Below are 25432 nucleotides of genomic sequence, written 5' to 3' on the forward strand. Positions count from 1 at the left end.
AGAAAAAAATGAGGAAAGATTTGAGAGTAGGGAACAGACTTTGGAATTCAGTATTTTAAGAGTGTGGTGGAAAAGAACATTTCTCCATTGCTAATTGTCTTTCTTAACTGAATGTCTAGATTTCCTCCCTCCCCCCTCCCCCAATTCTGTTAGCCTTATATGAAAAATACCTTGTAATCCCTAAATACACACAAAATGACGAGGGGGAAATGGTTGGAGTTTTGCGGAGTAACAGGAGGAAACTGATTACCTTGGGTCTAAAATTTTGCTGTGAATAATACACTTTTGCTTAGTCATACTTCTTGATTTTATTGGTAAAAATATATTTCTTGAAAAAGATGCTGTGTGCATATATTTAAAGAAAAAATGCAGTATACCATAGTTTATACGAAATATATTTATTTTCCCATGAACAATATCATTAAAACAAATAAAAAATTAAGTTTTGTAAAGTTCAATAACTTTAGATTCAATACTTACATGGTTATCTTTTTTATCTTTTAAAGGCACTTCTGGCATAATCATAGAAAAACAATAGATTAGCAGACAGTGTTTCTATTACAACCTGTCTATCCACCTTAAAATTTCTCTGTTCATTTCAAAGTGGTCTTTATGGTGTTCTTTAGTGTAATCAATAATTTTAGAGTCAATTTCCCATCATAAAGAAAGGCCTTTACATAGGTGTACTTTAATCTGAAGAACTACCTATTGAAGAATCATTATTTAAGCACACTACAGAATTAACTGGATTAAAATATTTCACTCATGGAGAAACAAATACTGTGCATTAACTGAAGCTCAACTGTGGTTGTGTCTGGTGACAGAAGGAAAGTCCAATGCTTCAAAGATTAACATAACATAGGTACCTGTAATATAGGGTCTATGAACCAAGGTAAGCTGGATGTGGTCAAATAGGAGATGGAAAGATTAACATCAATATCTTGGGTATCAGCAAACTTAAATGAATAGGAATGGGTGAATTTAACTCAGGTTATCATTCAATTTACTAATGTGGGCAAGAATCCCTTAGAAGAAATAGAGTAGCCCTCATAGTCAATAAAAGGGTAAGAAAAACAGTACTGGGGTATAATCTCAAAAATGATAGAAATGATATCTGTTCAAATCCAAGGCAAACCATTCAACATCACAATAATACAAATCTATGCTCCAACCACTGATGCCAAAGAGGCCAGAGTTGCTCGATTCTATGAAGACCTATATAACATTTTCTAGAAATAAAACCAAAAAAAGATGTCACATTCATCATAGGGGAATGAAATTCTAAAAAAGGAAATCAAAAAATAATTGAAATAATGGGTAAGTTTGACCTTGGAGAACAAAATGAAGCAGGGAAGACACTAATAGAATTCTGTCAAGATAACTTGATGGTGATAGAAAATACTCTTTTCAACAACACAAAAGGTGACTCTACACATGGACATCATCAGATGGTCAATAATGAATCAAATTGACTATATTTTGCACCAAAGGTGGAGAAGATACCTATATTCAGTTAAAACAAGACCTGGTTCTGACTGTAGCTCAGAACATAAGCTTCTTATTGCAAAATTTAGACTTAAATTGAAGAAAATAGGGAAAGTCATCAGACTGTATAGGTATGACCTAAATAACATCCCTCATAAATATAAAATGTGGATGTGATGAATAGATAAGGGATTAGATCTGGTAGATAAAGTGCCTGGCGACCTATGGACAGAGGTTCACAATATTGTACAGGAGGTGACAACAAAAAACTTCCCAGAGAAAAAGAAGAGTGAAATGGTTGTCTGATGAAGCTTTACAAATAGCTGAGCAAAGATGGAAAACAAAAAGGAAAGGAGAAGGGGAAAGATATATACAACTGAATACAGAATTTCAGAGAATAGCCAGGAGAGATAAGGTTTTCTGAAAGGAGCAATGCAGAGAAATGAAAGGAAACAACAGAATGGGAAAGACAAGAAATCTCTTCAATAAACAGAGATAGCAAGAAACATTTTATACAAAAATGGGCACGATAAAAGACAAAAATGGTAGGGACTGAACAGAAGTAGAAGAAATTACGAAAAGGTGGCAAGAATATACAAAAGAACTATACAAGAAAAATTTTACATCACTGATAGTCATGATGATGTGGTTACTAATCTAGAGCCATTACTGGACAATGAGGTCAAATAGGCCTTAGGAATCACAATAAGGCTAGTGGAGGTGATAGATTTCCAGACTGAACTATTTAAAATCCTAAAAGATAATGCTATTAAAGTGCTGCACTCGGGGTGGCGAGGTGGTGCATCGCGAGGACCCGGGATCAGTTCTGGCCTCAGATACTTAATACAACCCCCCCCCCCAACACACACAAAACTGGCTGTGTAACCTTGAGCAAGTTACTTAACCCCAATTGCTTTAAAAAATAAAATAAATAAAAATAAAGTGCTGCACTCAATTTTCCAAAAAATTTGGAAAACTCCAAGTTTGGAAAAGATCAGTTTATGCCCCAATCCTAAAAAAGGACAGTGTCAAAGAATGTTCAGATTACTGAATATCTACTCTCATTTCACATGCCTGCAATGAAGATTCTGCAAACTAGACTTCAGCAAATTGTTAACCAAGAATTATCGGAGTACAGGCTGATTTTCAAAAAGGCAGAAGAATTAGAATCCAAATTGTCCATATTCACTGGATGATGGAGAAAGCAAGGGAATTCCAGAAAAACATCTACTTCTGCTTCACTGACTACACTAAAGCCTTTGTCTGGATCACAACAAAATGTGGCAAGTCCTCAAAGAGATGGGAGTACCAGATCATCTAACCTGTGTCCTGAGGAACCTGAATGAGGGTCAAGAAGCAACAGTTAAAACTGAACATGGAAACATTGACTGGTTTAAGATTGGGAACAATAAGGCTACATATACCTTATTTAATTTATATGCAGAGTAAATCATGCAAAATAACAGGCTGGATGAATCAAAAGCCAGAATTAAGGTTGCCAGGAGAAATACCAACAATCTCAGAAATGCAGACAATACTAGTCTGATGACAGAAAATCAAGAATAATTAAGAAGCCTCTTGTGAGGGTGAAAGAGGAGAGTGTCAAAACTAGCTAGAAGCTTAACATTTAAAAAAAAAACCTAAGATCATGGTAACTGGTCCTGTCACTTTTTGGCAAATAGATAAAAAATGGCAATAAGTGTCAGATTTTATATTTTTGGACTCAAAGATCACTGCAGACAGTGATTGCAGCCATGAAATTAAAAGATGCTTGCTCCTTGGAAGGGCAGCTATGGCAAATCTGCTCACCATACTAAAAAGCAGAGATACCACCTTGCTGACAAAGTTTGTATAGTCAGTACTACAGTTTTTCTAGTAGCAATGTCTATCTGTGAGAGCTGAACCATAAGGAAAGCTGAGTGCTACAGAATTGAAACTTTTCAATTGTGGTGCTGGAAAAGACTTTTGAGAGTTCTTTGGAAAGTAGAGAGATCAAATCAGTCAATACTTAAAGAAATTAATTTTTTTTAATTACTGAAGGATAAGTACTAAAGTTGAAACTTAAATACTTTGGCCACATAATGAGAAGGCTGTACTCATTGGAAAAGACTCTGATGTTGGGAAAAATTGAAGACAAAAGGAGAAGGGGACAGAAGAGAATGAGATAGATAAGTCACGGAAGCACAAACATGAGCTTGGACTGACTTCAGGAGAGAGTGGAGGTTAGAAAGACTTGTTGTGGGGCGGCCAGGTAGCACAGCAAGTAAGAGCACTGGCTCCAGTGTCAGGATGACCTGGGGATCGAATCCGGGCTCAGACACTTAGCACCCACCCAGAAACACCTGGCCGTGTAACCTTGAGAAAGTTACTTAACCCCAATTGCTTAGGGGCAGACAGGTGGCTCAGCAAGTAAGAGCACCGACCCCAATGTCGGGATGACATGGGGATCAAATCTGGGCTCAGATACTTAGCACCACACCCAGAAATAACTGGCTGTGTAACCTTCAGCAAGTTGCTTAACCGTGATTGCTTAAAAAAAAAAATAAAAAGAAAGGCTTGTTGTACTATGGTCCATGGTGTCACAAAGAGTCAGACATAACTGAATGACTAAACAACAACAGAACAATGGTTCCAAATCTGTGAGGCATTGAACCAGTGATTTTGTAAGGGGTCTGTGAATCCACATGTGAATCTACAAATTCAATATGCCTTGTATAGATAAATAAATCTTTGCATAGAATTTTGAAAAACATGCATGTAGATACTGTTGTGATTAATGAACACAAATTGTTAAATATACTGGTAGAGGGAGTTCTCATACAAGGAGTTTTCCAATGGTGACTGATGATATCCCATAGACTGAATTCATGGCAATTTTTTTCAATTAATGAATACCATGATACTTTTTTTAAATATTAAAAAGAGATCTGTATACTTGAAAAAGATAATGTATACAGATCATAAAAATAACTAATTACATGACATTGATAATATCAGTCACTTAATCAGACTATTTTTCTTATACTGGGGGGAAAAAAAACCTCTTCATATATCCATTCAACAAAGATCACATTACACCATGAGTATTCTATAAGAAAGGACAGCTCCAAAATCCTTTTCTTATTAGAAATTAAAGATGCAAATAAAAAGTGGCAAAATAGTAAATGTAGAACCTTATATTATAAATTGAAATCTATATTAAATATGAGAGCTGAGCTTTTGATGTTTTACTGCACACTAAGAATAGTGGAAATAGTACATTTTAATTACTTGAAATTATTTTTCAGAACCCTGATTAACATTTCTAAGGCTTCCTAATCTAATTATACAACTGCTACTACTAAAAAAAAATACCCTAACACCGAAAATTCTAGTTAAATGACATTTCTAAGATCATAGGATTTACAGTAAAAATTTTAAAAAAGGTTTCAGAATTGTGGTCTAGGGGTGGCTAGGTGGCGCAGTAAATAGAGCACTGGTCCTGGAGTTAGGAAAACCTGAGTTCAAATCCAACCTCAGATATTTAACACTTACTAGCCATATGATCTTGGGTAGGTCACTTAATCCCAATTGCCCTGCTTTCTCCCTTCCCCCCCCCCCAAAAAAAAGAATTGTGGTCTAAACTGCTCATTTTACAAATAAGGAAAAGGCCCATAGTCACACAGTTAGTAAGCGTCCAGATTTGAATTTATATCTTTTGATTCCAAATGAAATGTTTTTTTTACAACTATACCAAACTGCTTTCCAATTGTATTAAAATAATGTGAAATTTCCTCTATTCTTTAATTTTAGGTTTCTTATTATTCAATTAATATTGTGCTTCTGTAAGACAAGTGGACACTATTTCCAAATTCTTGTGTCTATGTGGTAACTAAAAAAATTGGCTCATCCAGAAGTCAAAATTAAGCGTCTGGTTATTATGTAATTAGGGAAACACACACACACACACACACACACACACACACACACTTTTTTGGTCAATAGTGATGTGAGTAGTTTCACACAGGTTGATATATAATGCACATAGTATATGATATTCTGTCATGCTTCAGCAAAAGTGTTTCATTGTGCAAAGCAGCTGAAATGCCATTTCCCTGAGATGAATTCCTCCTTTTCTCTCCCTGTCTTTCTGGCCTGAGGAAATAACTTCATATTTCACAAGTCAGATTCCAAACTCACTTGTTTCCATAACCAAAATGTTTGAACTGCATTTGTCACAGGTAAGTTTGTGTTACTCTTTCTTCTGATAAACCACTCTATCTATAGATCCATTGAATTGGGAATTGACGTTATGTTGTTTCAGTAACTACAGGAGTATTTCTTTGGAGTATATTCCAAAGACATGCAATTTATCTGAAATGGAGATCAGCCTTGGCATATCTGACTGTTCAAGATCAAGATGCAAATCTCCCTTAATACTTTTTGAGGTCTAACACCTATGTAATTTTCTAAAAATTCGTGGAAAATTCAATTAAAAAAATTAAAAAATAGACAATATCCATACTTGTCCTCAATAAAGTACTTTCACATTCCGAAGTTCACATTTTCAAATACTACATTTGGTAGAGGTTATTATTCCATGTAGTTACCATGGAGAAATATTTCCCCAAGACTTGAATTAATAAAGCCTATTTTATGGTTCATCTTATGATAAAATGTTACTGAACATCCTGAGAAATGCTATGAAGATAATCTTCAGACTTCATTATAAAATCTTTCCACTCTTCACAAAGGTCCTCCATGGAACATGTTTCCCCACCATACTCTAGAGGTAGAATGTCTGGGAAATGCTGGGATAAGTTTTCTTTATAATTGCTTCCATGCATATGAATCTGAAAGAAACAGCAGTTTTAGAAAGTGTCTTTTCCCCCATTTTTCAACATACAAAAAGTACATGAAAACCTATTTCCAACTGAAAGTGTACACCATAGAACAGGGATGCTCTAATAGTTTGAAAGCTATGAGACTGAGTTTGGACGTCATATTATATAAAAGAATGCATCTTTCCTAGTTTTTAATAACAGTACCAATAGAGAGGGTTACAACACTCTCAATTTTGAACCTAGTTTGATTCTGACATGAATCCCTACTGAAGCTGTTTGAAACAAATGAACATTCATTATATATAATGACTCTCTGGAATCTCTAAAACCATTTTCATGATTATAGTTATAGAGAAAGGAAGATAGGTAGGTTGAAAGGGAATCTTTTCCCAGCTGAAAGGAAAAAAAAGATACTAAAATTCAATATTTTCTGAATTTCACTAATGTACAACTGATTCTCAGCAAAGTAACTACTCTATTGAAGGATGCTCAATAAATACCTGTAATCATGAAAATTCATGCAAATACTATGCACATGTGTTAGGTATATTGTGTTAAGAATAATGTCTTTATACTTTTATTCCCTAGGGTAAATTAGAAATGAAGAGAAAATTAGCACTAGTTAAAAATCTGAAATCCCTCAGTTTTATAAATCTTCAAAATTTATCACGCTGAGTATTAAAAATACTATAATGAAAGAATTGAAAATTCAGGGCCAAGTTCATTCTGTTGTAAGAATAACCTTTTCCTCATATCTCAAACATATTGACCAGTGTTTTGTGTTCTTGATGTGATCTTGAATATTAAAAAATAAGATTGATTGGTTGAAGTTGGCTCAGGAAAGCCTAAATAAGAACACTAAAGAGGGTACTGTTGAATGACTCAGAGGGAGAAAACTGGTTGAATTTTTTTTACTTTCCTATTCTGAGTCTGTCGTCGCAGTTTTTATCTACTGAAATATTTTCCTTGATAAATCAACTTTTTTTAACTTCCTGGATTTTCATTCTGCTCACTTCTTAGATTGATCAGATTACATAATGATCTTCAGGTATGCAAAACAAATGACAAATATCATGATAAATAGCTATTTCCCAGTCCCATAAAACATAAAAAAAGTGTCCTCTTCAGGAAGAAAAACTTTAGGCTACGTAACATTGAATATTTTTAAACATTGAGATGCCAAGCATCCTATAGAAATTTTCTTGCAGTATTCTAGCAGCCTAATTTCTTTTTTTTTTTTTTTAAGCAATTGGGTTAAGTAACTTGCTCAAGGTTACACGGCCAGGTGTTTCTGGGTGGGTGCTAAGTGTCTGAGCCTGGATTCGATCCCCAAGTCATCCCAGCACTGGGGCCGGTGCTCTTACTTGCTGTGCTACCTGGCCGCCCCTAGAAGCCTGATTTCAACTTAATATCTGAACACCGGGCATTATGTTATTAAATTATATTACCATACATCCCTCTGGAGAAATGGAAAGAATAGATCTAAAATCAGAGGACCTGGGTTAGAATCTAGCTTTGCTATTATTTGGCCACTGATTAGTAGCAAATTACTTAGTCATCCCAGGCCATTTTCCTCATCAGTAAAAGGAGGGGATGGTACTAGATGATCTCCATCTTTTAGCTCTAAATCAATGATCCTATGATTCTAAAGAAAGTCGTAAAAACTCCAAATTTAGAGGTTTTAAAAAAGCATTGTCACCATTAGGAATTTTTTGGATGTTGACCTGCCTAATCATGCAGGAATCCAGGATTTCCTGTCACTAACCATTTTGACTGTACTTTGGCCTTCTTCTTCATCCTCCTTACCCTTGATTTCTGCCCCTGAGACCATGGACTCAGATAAAGTAAACTTTTCCCTTATCTTTCCTGGAACCAGGCCTCTGCATCACTTCCTAGGCATTTCTAAACCAGATCATTGACTTTTTTCTTAAGTTTGTGACAAAAATTTTTCTCGATTTTTTTCTTTTAATTTTCTATAATCAATTTGTTTAATTCTATTTTGTCATCTGTGACTTCTGTTGAACTTATAAGTTCAACTTTTTTTGCAACTGAGATAGATATAACTTATTATAGCCTATTTTTATGAAAAATCAACATTAACTAATTTTATGAAAAATAATAAATATACTTATTAATGGTAAAAAATAATAGTTGGCATTTATATAGAACTTCAATGTTTACAAAGCACTTTCTTTATATTATCTCATTTGATTGTTACAATAAACCTGTGAGGCAGGTGCTATTAATACCCTCATTTTACAGATGAGGACACTGAACCTGAGAGAGCTTAAAAGACTTGAGTCAAACAGGCAGTTTAGGACAGGATTCAAACTCAGGGCTTCCTGACTTCAATTCCAACACTGCATAATCCTAGGTGCCTAAGATCCAAATAGAGGCTATGAAAAACCATAACTTGCATATCACCATAGAACAAATGATTTTAAAATATTACTCACCCGTTGCTTAATTTTTTCAGTCAGAAAAGGTTTAATCAGAGAAAAGACAGTATGGAAGATTATAGGCTCATTTATCAAATGGATACCACGAACCTTTAAGGGAAAAGAGTCCTTTAAAAAAAATTTAAGTATGTCAGCAAAAAGCATAAATAAATATTAACACAATTACATTATAAACAAGTGTAAGGGATGTATTTCTTTAGTATATTCATTATACCCAAAGCCAAATCTTAAGTATGATTTTTTAAAATTCATTCATTATAAAAGTTTGTCTGTTTATAGATAAAAGTAAAGAAGTAAATAGACAAGGAATTTGGATCATATAGATTAACCTGGGGGGGGGGGGAATCACAAAATCCACATGGACAAATAATAGAAAACTTCACTCCCCCAATTATATAATTATATATACATCTCACAATTAGTTTGGATGAAGTTTTTCATTATTCATTTTGGACACTGGTATAAGCTATAAAAGGGGTAGCTAGGTGGTGCAATGGATAGAGCTTGGTGCCTGGAAGACCTGAGTTCAAATCTGGTCTCAGACATTTACTAGCTGAGTGACCCTGAGTAAATCACTTAAACTTTGCCTTAATCCACCAGAAAAGGAAACGGTAAACCACTTCAGAATCTTTGTCAAGAAAACCTCATGGACAAAAGTCCATGGTGTTGTGTGGAGTTGGACACAAGTGAATGACTAAAAAACAAATAATAAAATAAGCTACATATATACATATGCACATACTTCACTATATGGGTTTCTCAAATCAGCTTCTGACCTACTCATTCAACAAATGGTAAGTTCCTACTACATAAAAAAGCATTATGCTAGGTTCCAAAAATGAAATGGTCCTATCCACAGCCAACACTACAGTTTTTCTAAAAGTTATGACATTTGAGCTATTATAGGTATATCTGCATATGTTTGTTTCTTTTAATTTTACAAACAGAAAAGTCTACTGGTTTTTTGGGACTCGTTTACATGCAAAATTTACAAGGTTTAATGAGGTGAATGAAAAAATATTTTAAAGATACAGTAGGGTGAAAGCTCATAGTCTGGGCTTTTGTGCTACATGTAAGCTTCAGTTAAGGTTGAGACCAAGTGACTTTGATTCATCACACTGCACCAATGGTCACAGCTTTCCAATTTACTATATAAGTGTGGTCCTACATAGCCCAGTGATTAGAGTGACCTTAACTTCTTTAAGTCTCAGTTTTCCTATCTGAAAAATAGAGACAACTATAGAATTCATTTGCTTTTCTTGGAAAGAGGCCATATTTATGCTTGTCTTCTACTAAATTCAGCCTAGTGTTAATCACAAACATCACCAAATATGAACACTGCTTGCAAATATTTAATCTGATACTTAGAATTAAAATTTTTGGATTAAACTTACTGTTAGCACAGCAGCAATCTTCTTGGAAACAGACGGACTGATTTGAAAGGCATGAGAAAACTGCCATCCTTCCAGATCAAAGATAGCTTTGATTCCATTTCGTTGTGTGTCTACCTCCTTAACAATGAGTTCTGATGTGATAAGACTTACACGGAATACATCATAAGCTGTGAAAACCTTTGGGTCCCAATGTGCTGAAAATAAAACACTATATTATAGAACTATGGAGAGCTTAAATCACATGCCAAAAGGATTAAACAAGTTTTGCAAGGACAATTATCAAGAAAAGACACAAGCATAAAGGATAAAATATAAAATAAGATAGATAGAACCTATGACAGAGCCTACGCATGGGATCATATTAGTGACACTGGTTTCATTTTCATTCCTCAAACAAAACACCCCACGTCCCAACTGCAGGCATTTGCCCCAGCTATTCCTCATGCCTGGAGTGTTCTCCCCTCCTTTTCTGCCTCCTGGTTTCCTTTAAGTCCTAGCTAAAATCCCATCTCCTAAGATAAGCATTTCCTGATCCTCCTTATTGCCAGTACCTTTCCTCTAATGATTCTCTCCAATTTATCCTATACATATCTTGTTTGTACATAGCTGTTTTCATGTTGTCTTTCCCCATTAGACTGTGAGCTCCTTCAGAGTAGATACCATCTTTTGCCTTTTTTTTTTTGTATCATCAGCACTTTGCATAGTGCCCGGTACATAGTAGGCACTTAATAAATGCTTATTGATAGAAGGATTTGTGAATACCTCAGCAGGATCCATGGTTACAGTTCCATAGAGGAATGGAACACATGCTTAAACAATGGACCCATGGGGCGGCCAGGTAGCACAGCGAGTAAGAGTACCGGCCCCAGAGTCAGGAGACCTGGGATCGAATCCGGGCTCAGACACTTAGCACCCACCGAGAAACACCTGGCCGTGTAACCTTGAGCAAGTTACTTAACCCCAATTGCTTAAAAAAAAAATGGGCCCAGGCCACTGGGATACTACCTTTATTTCAATACTGAGGATATTTCATAAATCTTAGCTCAGGACTGTGGGCCCTTGCATTTAAACAAAAGCTAAGTTATTGGTAATCAAAAATTTCAATAATAAATGGAAAATCCAATCTACCTTCTAAAACTAACAGTACTTCCTTCAAACTGCTAGGTACATATTTGCCACAACAATGGCAAATGTGAAGAGGACTAGACTAACAGAAGTTAGATATTGTGTCTGGGTGATGTTTTAGATGCAATCCATGATCTGAATCTCACTGCCTACCAGATTCCCTGGTGACTTCAGGAAACCCTGTGGCCTCCAGGTATAGGTTCAATAAAGAGTCTGTAGAAGAATTTGGCACATCACTTAAAAACAATTATTCCTTCACATTTGGCCTATTAAAATGCTCTGAAACATAGTTCCTAGTCTTGCCTTCATCTAGGGGATTATCTCCCATCTACTCTGTATATATCTCATATGTACATACATATTTATATGTTTCTCTCCCAACAGCATGGGAGGTCCCTGAAGGCAGTGGCTACTTTCCTTTTTCTTTGTACTCTCAGCACTTAGCACAAAGGTTGGCTTATAATAAACACTTAATTAGTGTGCTTTGATTGATTTTTCTTCTGGTTCTTCCTATAATCAAACATACTTTTTTGGTGAAAGATACTGTTCCCCAATTGTTTTCTATGTTCCTGATGGCATAAGACAAAGAAATTTTTTTTATTCAGTCTTCTGACAAATTTGTTTCAACATTTCAAGAATCAGTAATTTTGTGAGAAAAACCTATAGAAGTTGGTAGGTAGATGGTCTTCAGGGATTGGAGTGGCTAAACATTTTATCACTTTGTGGCCAAACTGGTGACGACCATCTCTAAACATAATGTAACCACAGTCTATCACCAGGTCTGTCCCTGAAACATTTTCAGCTGGGTAAGCCCTATTCAATTGTCTTCCATGGACAGATCCTTCAAGAACACAGTTTTACTTCTATGCTATGATGAAACATAACTTTTTAGGTATATATTCTATCTACAGAATTTCAGATTTGGAAGGCTCCTCAGAAGGCAAATATGTTTACTCTTCTATGAATAAAAGATGCTGCTGTATCTATGGGAAGAATGTACACATCATGAATGGTCAGGGTGCACATCTGTAAGAGGAACTCATGCTTCATAATCTGGGTCATGCTAAAAAAAAAAAAAACCTCTATAATATACCCACCTGTGCTTGAAGACCTTCAATGAGAGAGACTCATTCTTTCCTGAGGCAGCACCTGCCACTTCTGGACAGTTCTAATTTTAGGAAGTTTTTCTTTTTTATAATCAAACTTTAGTTTGTCTCTTTACAACTTCCACTCATTGATCCTATTTCTGCCCTGTAGTGCCAAACAAAACAAATATAATCCTTCCACATGATAGCCTTTCAAATACTCATAAACAGCTATCATGCTCCCCCACTCTGCCACTCCCAAGCTTTTTCTTCCTCAGACTAACACCTCCAGTTCTCCTGACCAATCTTCATATGACATGGACTTGGAATCCTTCAGTATTCTAGCTAACCTCCCCTGAATTTTCTCTAGCTTGTCAATGTCCTTCCTTAAAATTTGATATCCAGAATTAAACCCCAAACTCTAGATGTGCCTCTGACTAGGCAAATAATCTGCTCCTTATTCCTGGGAGCTATACCTCTCTAGATGGTGCAGCAGATAAAGTGCTGGGCTTGAAGTAGGGAAGATTCACCTTCCTGAGTTCAAATATGGCCTCAGACACTTACTAGCTGTGTGACCTGACAAATCATTTAGTCCTGTTTGCCTCCATTTTCTCATCTATAAAATGAACTGGAGAAGGAAAGGGCAGACCACTTCAGTATCTTGGCCAAGAAAACCCCAGACGGGGTCACAGAGTCAATTGAAACAACTGAACAATAATAACGACATACTTCTCAATGGATCCCAAGATCACACATATCACACCGTTAATTTCTATAGCGCACACAATCTCCTGGGATCTCCAGGTGAACTGGAGCCTAGCTATGTCTTCTCCATATTGAAAATTAAAGGATTGGGGCAGCCAGGTGGCTCAGCGAGTAAGAGCACCGGCTCCAGTGTCGGGATGACCTGGGGATCAAATCCGGGCTCAGATACTTAGCACCACACCCAGAAATAACTGGCTGTGTAACCTTGAGCAAGTTACTTAACCCCGGTTGCTTTTAAAAAAAAAAAAAAACAAAGAAAATTAAAGGATAGTTTGTCAAACCCAAGTATAAAAATTTACATTTATGCCAATTAATTTCCATTTTAGAGTAAAATAGATTGAGATTTGGAAGGGTTCTGAGAAGCCATCTAGTCAAACTTCCCTCATTTTATAGATAAGGAAATTGAGGTCCAGGGAGCTTATGAGCTTTGCTTATGTATGTATGGTCCAGTCACAATAATGACTGAACCCAGGGTCTGATTCTAGTCAATATCTTTTCCATTGTTCCATGCTGCCTTGAGATTCAGGCCAACATTCTAGCTTGTTAAAATCTTTTCAGACCTTAATCCTGTCATCCAATGTTAGCTATCCCTTTCAGAGCTCTGTCATCTTCACATTTAATAAACATAATATCTATGCCTTTATTTAGGACACTGAAAAAACATTTAAAAGTGTAGTTCCCTTGGACATTCCATTGGAGAGCTCTTGCCAAGTCAACATAAAAGCACTGATGACTATTCTTTGAGATCTGGCAGTCTGCTCACTGTGTGAGGCAGCTAGATGGTACAGTGAATAATGAGATGGTCATAGGGTCAGGAAGATCTAAATTCAAATCTGGCCTCAGACACTTACTAGCTATGTGATTCTGAGCAATTCCTTAAACCTCTGTTTGCATTAATCCACTGGAGAAGGAAATGGCAAACCACCCCAGTATCTTTGCCAAGAGAACTCTATGGACACTATTAGTGTGCTGGTCCATGAGGACATGAAAGGCCAGGCATTACTGAACAAATCTGCTGACTGTATGATCATTTAGTTCGTATCCCTAAACTTTCCATAAAAATAGTATGGGGATACTTCATAAAATATTTTGTTAAAAATCTATATGTGGTATTCCCTTAAAGTCACTTCTGCCCAAAAAAGGAAATAAGGTGAACTTGGTATGATTTGTTCCTGATGAGGCCATGCCGCTTCTTTATTACTATTTAACTTTCTAGACATTAATTAACCATCTCTAAATAAACACATTCTAGAATTTTGCCAAGAATCAAAGTCAAACACCCTGGCTTATTTTCAGTTTCCATTATTTTGCCTTAAAAAAAAAGAAAAGAAAAAAGTCATTGAGACAATATTTGAGCTTTTCCAGTCCTTCAAGTGCCTTTCTATTTTCCATCATCTTTAAAATATCACTGAGGATAGCTCAGCAATCACAGCCACCATTTCTTTCAGTACCTGAATATGTAGTTCATCTGGGCCAGGTGATCTGAACTCATCAAGGTCAAATAGGTGCTCTCTTATGATCTCCTTATTCATCTTGGACATCAACTCCCTATTAGCCCCCAAACTGCTTTTTTTTTGTCCTTTCTAGTCCAAAGGTCCTTCTCCTTGGCAGAGAAAACAGAAGCAATGTAAGAGCTGGGCAGTTTTGCCTTTTGTCATTTGTCAATAATCACATCTCATCTGCCCTAGGAAGTAGTCAAATCCTTTCTTTGAAACTTCTTTTCTCCAATATATCTTTAACACCCATAAGGAATTCCCTCTCCCCCAAACTTATGGGGTGGGTCCATTAGGCAATGGCTATCTTAGTTTCAAGGTACTCCATCGACATCCCAAAGAAATTTGCTTAGGAATTCACATTTAATGTGTTTACCTATAACAGCCAAAAAAACTACTTAGTTCGAGGAAAATATATTTAAGAAGATGTCCTTCCTGGTGAGAAAAGTAGCAACAAATCATTCCTTTTAAAAACCTGGGGTTCACTCTCCCACGAACAAAAACAATTTATGTGGGAAGAGTGTAGCCACAGCAGCATGCATTGTCAGGGTGCACATGTGAAGGAACATACCTATGCCTCAAATGCTAGGTTACTGATATTTTCTAGTGATCTCATCATGCTTCTAGATGCTGGGAAGGACCTGTCCAGTTGGATGATGCTGTGCTGCATGTGAGTCCAATAATCTCATCTCTCTCCACCCCCACCCTCACTTTTCCATTTCTCTCAGCTCCTGGCTCCACTGAAATCCTTGGCTCTCTCCATTTGGGGGAAGAACATGTCCTGACATGATGTCTTAGCTTAAAGCATATTGGTTTTTTCTCCCTTGTTCTTTTAGAAAGGGCAGAAATACTTAAAAACCAACAAAAACTTCTTTAGTCTTGTTCCTTAGAGCTTTGGTTACTGAAGCCTCTCATCTACTCAGTAAAAGATTGCCAGTCCCACACTCCAAGTTCTTCAGAGCAGGGCTCTCCAAGGTAGCTAATGTCTTTCGTTTTCTTTGGACCCCATTTCTTGGTGAAGGGTTGGAGTCCCTTTGTTAGATATCACCCTGGTTTATGGTAAGCACATACCTCCCAATTTTCAATTTCTAAAAGCTGAACTACAAAACAAGGGCAGCTGGGTGATGCAATGGATTAAAGTGCCAGACTTGAAGATTCATGTTCCTGAGTTCAAATTTGGCCTTAGACATTTGCTAGCTGTGTGACCCTGGGCAAGTCACCTAACCTTGTTTGTCTCCGTTTCATCATCTGTCAAATAAACTGGAGAAAGAAATGGCAAATCACTCCAGTGTTACCTTTGCCAAGAAAACTTCAAATGGGGCCACAAAGAGTACGACATAACTAAAATGACTGAACAAGGACAACAAAAAACAAAACTATAAAACAGGTCATGTGAGCTGAATAAGGAAAAAAATGGTAATGGTTATTTTTCTCAATAACCATCAGACAGTTCTGGAATTAAAGGTTAACCAATTTTTATACTCTAAATGTTTTTCTTCCTTCCAGTAGTTGAGAGGGCAGAAAAAAAGGACCAGATACAAACTAAGCCCAAGGGGCAAGTCTGTTGTTTCTATCAGACTAACTATATCCCTGGTCTCCTGCAGTTTCAGCCAGATAGAAATACACTTACATAGTTTAATTTTTTTAACTTCCTTTATTGTCTTTAGTTTTATCCTCCCTGCCTCAGCTCATTCTAAATTTTAGCACTTCTGACATTCCCGCAATTTCACTTCTGTATTCTTCTTATCCTTGTTCCCATCTTCTATACATGTCCTTTGAAAATCTAAGTAGGTTAATAAAATTGCTATGGATGCATACCAGACTCTTTAGATAACAGAAATGTCTCTTTCTGTCCTTAAAATTCCATTCTTACTTAGGATTTTTCCTAACTGCTAATCCTCTAGAATTTGTGTCCATTACATTCTACTCATCCTTCCTTTGAAATCTATCCTCCCAGAATTACAGGTGCATGTCAGATTATGCACAGTTCTCCTTTTCTTTGTCACAAATTCTTATGGGTAGCAGTCCCTTTCCTTCCCACTGCTGTTCTGTCTCTTATCAGTTTCACTCCAGCAACTTAGTCCTTCTTGATAAGACTTAGATCCAGACTAGAATTTACCTTTGTTGGTTCCTACATCTTCTGAAAGGGAAGCTAGGTGATGTAGTAGATAGTACACAAGGCTTGGAGTCAGGAGGTTTGAGTTCAAATCAGACCTCAGAAACTTACTAGTTACGTGACCCTGAACAAGTCCCTTCACCCCTATTTGCCTCAGTTCCTCATGTGAAAGTGGGGACATACTGGGGAAGGAAATGGCAAAGCACCCCAGTATCTTTACCAAGAAGACCCCAAGGATGAAAGTCCATGGGGTCACATGGAGTCAGACATGATTGAACAACATCTTGTGAAAGATGAAATAATCATTAAGGCAAGTCATGAAGTTGCTCTACTTTTGGTAGAGAGAAATAGTGCTCCAACATATATTGCTGGGTAAATTAAACCCCCTGTCACTGTTGTATAATACTTCAATAAGAAGTTTATTTGTGGTCAGTTTCATAAATGCCTAGCCCATGGGTGGGGAACCTGAGACCTCGAGGCCAAATGTGGAACTTTAGGGCCTCAAGTGTGACCCTTTGAGTGTTCTGTGAAGTTTTAATTGAGTCAAAGGGCCACACTTGAGGACCTAGAGGGTCACATGTGACCTCGTGACCACAGGTTCCCCACTCCTGAATTTCCTGTCTTTCCAGATGTTCTATGGTATACTCTTAAGACAAAACTGAAATAGTTCCACTGCTCTTTATCCAATGGCTCTTCACCAGCCTTATGATTCCTGATTTTTTAATTTCCTCACATCAGCATTTCTTATTAATATACTATCTCTCTAAAAATTTCTTATTAATATACTATCTCTAAAGTACTATCTCCCCCCCCCCTTTTTTTACCTAACCCTATTTACTTTAAACAAGATATATCCATCCACAGCCAGACTGTCATCATGGTTCTCATCCCAGCAAATCTCACTGAAATTTATGAAGTCAAAGACAGTTGCTTATGTTGAGACCTCAAGATTACCTTGTTGGCTACCTATATTTTTTTCATTTGTGTGTAGACATTTAAGGCCATGAATTGCAATACTCACTATTTTTTGGTCTTTTTTATCCCTCCTGTGAACTTCTGGGTGTTTCAATATCTTTCCTCCCTTCCTTGTGTCTACTCTTTTGTATCTAGCTTGGCAGAGATACAGAGGCAGTTTAGTCCTTCCCCTTATCCCTCATAGCTTAAAGCCTCTTTGATTAGATTTACAAGATACCAAGCAAATACATTCTTACTAGCCTTTGTCAGGTGTACTTCATCCCTAGCTAGAAGCCTGTCATTCCAAATTTTAAGCCTTGGTCCTGAAATCCAAATCCATTCCCAGACACCATCTTCTTAGCCAGCTGATCACTTCCAAAATTTGCTTTTCTTTTCTACATAATTTGTCATTAATAGGTAAGTGAGGAAACCACTGCATTCTTATCATCTTCAGTTTCTTGCTTAAGAATTCATAATCTTTAGGAAGTCATTCTAGGTTCCTCCTGACAGGTTCAATTATGCCCATATGAATATTCAGATGTGGTTAGAAGTAGTCTCTCTTTACAAATCCTGGGAGGGTCTCTGTCACATCTTGGATATATACCCCATGAAGACCACAGGGTTCTCTTTTCTCAGCTGTCAAATGGGGATGATCATAACCTCCCAGGGTTGTTATAAGAATCAAATGAGATCATATTTTGTTAATTCATAAAAACAAGAAAAATGTTTGTAAAAACACTGCAATGCACGGTGCTTGGCACATTGTAGATGCCAAATGACCACTAATTATAATCGTAGTAATAATTATTATTTTGACATATGGCTTTCTTGATAGACAAGCAAAATTTGTCAACCACCACTAATCTTCTCTTCTTCCTCTGACCCTTACTGGAAAATCTCTCGCCTCATAATGTGTGAGTTTACCTTACCAGTTTCCTCCGCTTCAAGAAGAGACTCAAATTGTGTGGAATTTTTTCTTCTTCATATGTATTCTTCCCTTCTTCCTCTTCCATTCTGTGGCAGGTTAGAATTCTCTGCCTCCCTAGACACCTTTACTTATTTCTTTTCATAACAAAGCCCCACTTTCAGGTGTTTTTTTTTTTTCAAAGAAACTCTTCACCATCTCTGATTAATTGGAAGGTGTAAAGGCACCCCTTGATCCAAGAAAGTTCCTTGAGTCATTTCTTAGAAGAAAGCATATGGGGTAAAGGTATAGAATGGGGGTAAAGTGGCTGTACAGCATTGCATGTGGGGATGGTATTCAATTGTCAGCTCATGTGAGTTAACTGTATGATGCGATTGTCTAAAAAGCTGATGGAATCTTAGGTAACAATCCCACTGTACCCTATGAGGATCAGATACCTGGAATATTTTGCTCAGTTCCTAACAAGAAAGGAATCAATAAGGTGCAATGCTTTGGAAGATGGTGGCCATGATGGTAAGGCAACTCAAAGCCCTGTCATACAGTGAGGCAACTTGAAGCCTTGTTATTTGAGAATGGGTTAAACAAATTAAGGGGATTTAGCCCAGAAAAGAAAAGTCTTGGAGGCACATGATAGCTCTCCTCAAGAATTTGAAGTGCTTTCACCAGAAATTTTTTTAAAAAGGAAATGGGTTGTTTCTGAGCGATTGAATAGGGAAAGCTAGTACCAATTAGCAAGAGCTGCAACAATGAACATTTTAATTCAATATAAGAAAGTATTCTCAACACAATGTGTATTATTTATCACACAGGTTTTCTTGAAATAAAAAAGTATTGTTACAAATTTTGAATCCTCTCATGTTCTGTTATGCACACAACCTGTCTTTTTCTTCTTTCTCACTTTGTATTTAAGTTCCAATATTTAAGCTTATGATAAGTTTTTGTTTCTTTTCCCTATTCTGTATTTGTGTTCTGGTGTTTGAGTCTAAAATAAAATTTTAAAGAAAATAAGAAAGAATTTCTTAACACTTATCATTGAAAATGGGATGTGTTATTTCACAAAGTAGTAAGTTCCTTGTCACTGGTGATGCTGAAGTAGAAGTTGGATGATTACTTTTCAGGGCTGCTGTAGAAGGTCTTTTGTGCACTAGAGAAAGATGTGGACTATAAAGGCAGTTGGTAATCTCTCTTCCAATTCTAGGATTCTCTGAGTTAGGTCCTCAGAGGGAGTCTGAAGCAAAGAGAAGGTAAGTTCTATGTCTTCCCAGTTTGGTTTCAGTTATGCACAACTATTAGGAAAGGGAAAGGCAGTTGTAGAGTGCCAATCCACACCATAAACATCACAGGAGCAAAAAGGGGTTTTCCCACAAATTTATTTTGATCTTTGAACTGTCAGTAGGAAATAGGGGATGGAAGAGAAAGAAGGAGAAAGAGGACAAATAAAATAGGGGGGAAGAAGGAAAGAGGGGATGAGGGGGTAGGAAGAGAAAAGGGAAAGGAAGGGGAGAGAGAAACACAGAGACAAAGACAGAGATGGCAAAGACAAGAAGAAAGAAAAAAAGTGAAATAGAGAAAAGGAAAAAGCAGAAGAAATAAATATACAAAGAGTTTAAGATGATTGGTTTAGAGCTGACAAATCATAGAAGCTGTCTTATTCCAACCCTTCATTTTACAGATGAGGAAACTGAGGCCCAGAGAAGTGAGATATGTTGCCCGAGGTCAAGGATGTGGTAAGTGGTACTGTGAGGATGTGAACCTAGGTCCTCTGATTCCAAATGCAACACTTTTCCCACTACAGATGAGGAAAATGAAGTCCAAATAATCTGAGGGATTTAGCCAAGGTGTATATTGCAAGGACTATAAGAGTGGCAGTAATAAATGTTGTGGGTTTAACTCATGTGGGTTGCACCCTGTACCAATGAACCATTCACTTCCTAGAGCTGTCCTCTGTTTTGTTTTGCCTCTAGAAATCATGCTCTAAGTACTTTATTATTGTTGACTCATTACTGACTACTTGCAAACTTCCAGATGTCTGTTTCTACCTATTCTTTCCTCTTCTCCCTTTAGAGCTTATAAATCTCCTTCTTCTCCTTTCACTTTTTCCTTCTTTTCTCTTACTATCTATATTTCTTAAGGTTGACCCTATTGATGGTTGGCAATATTAAAAGTTGAAATCACAGGTACTTGACCTACCGGCAAAATGATGAAAGCAGCCTTCATATACCTAAGTGTTGTATTTCCAATTTCCAGAATCACACTGAATTTCTGGACCCTGCTTTATATCTTAAGACTAAAAACTAGCAGTTCTTTTATGCTCTCAGAAAAAAGTGCAGATGAACAAGGCAAAAAGATGTGTTATTTTATTACTTACCAATTCTATAAATAAGAACCCTGCTTCCAGTTGGGTCCCTGGATCTCAGAACCCCGTGGTAACCAGAATTCAAAAGGCCAAGGATAGTTCTAGGGCGGAGATCTGCAGTTATTTCTGGACATTCCTCTCTCCATTTGTGATAGTTTTTCATTAACTGAAAAGAAAGTGCACCTTCAGATAACCTTCAGTAAATAGGAAATACTTGGGAAATTTAGGAAAAGTTAAGAATTATACAATGATAAGGTATCTATTTCTGTTGTGCAATAGCTAGCACATAGGACTTTGAATCAAATATCTCCTGTGTCCTTATTTTCTGAAAATTATGCCAGCAGAGGGCAAGCTTCAACAGGTTCTGCCAAGTTGGAAAAGTGTTGCATACAAGCCTAGAGACAGCCCTTTTATTTCCTGTTGCTTGAATAGAAATGTCACCTGAAAGTGAAAAGAATCAATCTGCTAAGTCATGAAGGGATTGGGAAAGACAATGGGAGAAGGCATATACACACCCATGAAATCATAGACCTTTTGAAATAGTAATAAAGTATTGTTCCAAGACTATTTTCTCCTTGGCAGACTATAGGAAACAAAAACAAAATAAAATTTAAAGAAGCCTTCACAAAAGGTTCATAAGGATTGTTGAAAGGTTACTGTGATAAACACATCTATTAAAAGTTATCTTACTAATAACACACTTTGTTGAATAAATTAAAATGTGTATACAGTAAGATTTTGTTGCTGAGGAACAAAAGTCCTACACCTTAAACTGCTTTGGGTTAGGTATCTGATTTGTTTAATCCCCTGGTAACTAACCCAAACTTGTCTGAGGGCCAAAAATAAGAGCTTTAGATTTAAAGAAAAAAAAAAACAACCCTTCAGGATAGTAAAAAGAACACTAAAGACAGCCCCATTCCCCATCTTTGCTACCTCTTCCAAACATAATGTACAATTTTCTCAATTCTGGTCTCAGAAATACAAAACAAAACCCCCAAACCCCAAATCTGATATGCCCTTTTCCTTACCTTCCCCAACCCAGTCAAATTAAGTCCCATGAAAAACCTTAGCTACGACCTCCTTCCATGGTGACTTTTGCAAATTTGAGTTCAGAAAAAATAATTCTGCAGCAGGTATCTAACTTTCCTTCCTCATTACCCTTCATCCCTTATCCTTCCCCTTCCCAAATAATATAGGATGATAGATAACCTCTAGCTAATCCAAATGGGTAAATATCAGTAGAATTTTCTGTGTGATGGGCTAAACCTCTTACCTGAGCTTGCAATAACTAATCTTAATAATCCTCAAGGGATTCAAAACTGTTTGTGATAATGAAAGCCTACCAAAAAATGTAATTATGTGGAGAAAACAAATCTTTTATTTCCTCTTCAAAATGTGACAGGGAACAATACATGAGTGAACATGGCACTATGATGTTTGGCAGAATGAAAAAAAGAGTTGAGACACAGCTGGACCAGAGACCCAGTAGAGCAATGAAAGTCATCTTGAGGATGTGATACTGTAAAATGTACAACAACGAAGAGAGATGGAAAATATCTATGGTATAAGAATTTTTACCATGAACTCTTGTTTACTATCAAGGTCAGTGGAGCCAGCTGTGTACACTTTAACATCACAGTTCCAGATTTGCTTCTTGAAGAAGTTGAAATGGGGCGGCTAGGTGACACAGTGAATAGAGCACCGGCCCTGGAGTCAGGAGGACCTGAGTACAAATCTGGCCTCAGACACTTAACACTTACTAGCTTAGTGGCCTTGGATAAGTCACTTAACCTCAACTGCCCTACCTTCCCCATTCCAAAAAAAAAAAAGTAGAAATGGAATTAGAGAAAACAAACATTGAAAAAAACAGCTGGATTAAACCCAGTAAGAATGACCTTATTATTTCCTCTAAAAGGCAACCAGGAAAACAAGAATGACTACCTTCTCTGTAATAAGAGAATTTCTGGCTTAATTTTCTTATTGCCATTAACTTACTACAATCATGTCGCATAACATGCTAAAGCCTGTAAAAGCAAGTTTGAGATGTCTCCTACAGTTTCCAGAGTTAACCAGCTTCTTTCCTGTTTTGATATTGATCTTCCCCTTCAACTATATGTTCTCTGATGTGGAAATCATTGTCTTTCCCTATGGCTCTGTGTAATTCCATTGTACCCATCCTGCTTACGTAATACAAAATTTAGCTTAAAACTGATGCTTGGAGCTTACTGACTGATGGGAAAATATTCAGTGTACTCTGTGATAGAGTGCAGTTTTCTCCTATTTTTCATTAGATTATGAGCTCTTTGAGGGTAGGGATATTCTTTTGTCTCTTTTTGTGCCCCCATCATTTAGCACTGTGACTGGCAGATAATAGACATTTAATAAATGTTTACTGAGTGACTGACTGACAGACATTGATTGGTCATTAGCAACAGTACCTATTTCTGAACAGTTCTGTCATATTATCTATAAAAAATTGTATGAGAATAATCTACATGAACACAGAGGGTATCTGTAATGAGGATATCAGAGGGAAATTAGCAGATTTAAACCATATCCCATAGAAAGTCACATCTTTAGCATTATACAAGTGACTGAAAGATATAATATAAGATCTCAATTGTGCTTACTGTTTGTTTACTATGAAAAAAGGTTTGATTCAATACAGCAAAGTAAGGGTCTAAGGTAGCTCACTTCCAGCAAAGTGTTTCCTCTGTGAAACCATAATAAAAATTTTCTTTTTAGTTCAACTGAAAAAATACAATCTTTTTTCTATCCTAAAGCTTTTTTCCATACTTTTCCCTTCAGGAAAGTGGTAGAACAAAAGCTAAGATTTTAAGGCTTTAAAAATTTAACTATAATTTTAAACAGGGTTATAAATGACATTACTGCACTTATTAGCTCAAGTCACTTTTCTCTAAGTGCAGGCTTTGAAAGAAGCAGCAGAAAGCAAGAAAATAAGAGCAGAAAATAAAGTATGACTCAAAGTCAATCCACAATTTGAGAGTTCCTTATATGAAGAGACAAATCTATGAAGTAACTTTAAATTTGATTTTTTTAGTGTTTTGTTCTTCTTAAAATTAATTTTGAACTTAAATACAAAAAGACAAAAAACATTTCTATGTACACAGCACAGCATAAAAAGAGGATTCAATATAACACTATGAATTTCCATTTCACACTGTTTGCTTTAAATAAACAACTATGTAGGGGTGGCTAGGTGGGGCAGTGAATAGAGTGCTGGCCCTGGAGTCAGGAGGACCAGGGTTCGGATCCGGCCTCAGATACTTCATACACACACACACACACACACACACACACACACACACACACACACACACACACTAGCCATGCGACCTTGGGCAAGTCACTTAACCCCAGCTGCCCTCTAAAAAGCAAAAATAAATTAAAAAATAAAAACAACTATGTAATAAATACTACATATCATTTTCAAAACTTCCTGCTTTTCTGTGCTTCCAACTTTTATTTTGTTCTCTGCTGTGTACTTTATTTCTCCCTCCCTCCCCACCCTGTGAGGAATATTCTTAGTGTAGGAATAAATAATATTCATTGGAAAGCCAGGAAGGTTTTCATTACATTTATCTTGCATTTATTCTTTCTGAATAAATGGGAAGTTCCCTTAATGGAGTATGCCGACTCAGACAAATGTGAGCCCTTTCATACTGCTTCCATTAGAGTTTCCCCTCCTTGTTCTCCACTGGCTAGGTGAAACCTCCCAAACTGCCCATGTCATGCTCCCCTCAAGCATACATACAAGCCTCTAGCCCCGGACCTGATCAGAAGCCTGGTTCTGCTAGATCACAGCTCTGACTAGAACCAGTCACCTCTGATCCACATTCTACTATCACTCAAAGACAGGAAGAGCACTTTTAATTACTTTTTTAACTTTTTATTTTAACATTTAATTTTAATTTAATATTTAAACTTTAATTAATTAATTATTAATTAATAAAATTAAATACTTAAGTAAATATTTAATTTTAATTTACTTTTTAATTACTTTTAATTACAAAATTCCTCCCATAGTTTCCCACAACCCCAACCTAAAGAGGATTACCTAAATTTGATTTTAATAAATTAAGAGCATAACCAAATTTAACTCTAGTCTGGTTAAGATCAAAGCCTCCACCTACTGAGGTGATTAGGCTATGTAATGGAAATGTAAATTTTTAAGATCTTCCCTGCCCCTAGACTAAAGTGCACTTGGAGCCTAGGGTGGGAGGCTTGTTTTTCAGTAGATACTTCTTGATTGGCCAGTGAGTCAATAAGGTTGTTACATTCTCTGAGCCAGGAGAAGGCTATATAAGCCCTGATGTGTAGCTTTGTTTTGGGCTCACTTTGAGAAGTGTTCTGTGATTTGATGAAACTCTGGGCTAGCCATTGTCCAGAGCCCCCCGGCTTTGAAACCCAGATGTTGTTTGGTATGGATGT

General features: G+C 36.7%; 1 protein-coding gene across 2 annotated transcripts in view; it reads right to left on the minus strand.

Annotated features, from left to right (window-relative positions):
* Positions 1 to 382: 382 nt before the first annotated feature.
* The window catches only part of TTPA (alpha tocopherol transfer protein), a 48245-nt gene continuing 23195 nt past the window's right edge, over positions 383 to 25432 (minus strand). Inside the window, exons 2-5 of one of the 2 annotated variants that reach the window (XM_069100017.1) lie at positions 20993 to 21146; positions 10162 to 10355; positions 8765 to 8857; positions 383 to 6317 (exon numbers count right to left, since the gene is read on the minus strand). In XM_069100017.1, coding sequence (XP_068956118.1) covers positions 6144 to 6317; positions 8765 to 8857; positions 10162 to 10355; positions 20993 to 21146 — 615 coding nt within the window. In that variant the 3' untranslated portion in view covers positions 383 to 6143. Of the gene's footprint in view, positions 6318 to 8764; positions 8876 to 10161; positions 10356 to 20992; positions 21147 to 25432 lie in introns of both variants that reach the window. The other variant, XM_069100015.1, reaches the window with a different exon arrangement.

Source organism: Petaurus breviceps, unplaced genomic scaffold (genome assembly GCF_028583685.1).
Source record: "Petaurus breviceps papuanus isolate PSGF00001 unplaced genomic scaffold, PetGlider_PUasm1.0 38, whole genome shotgun sequence".
Lineage (NCBI taxonomy): Eukaryota > Metazoa > Chordata > Mammalia > Diprotodontia > Petauridae > Petaurus > Petaurus breviceps.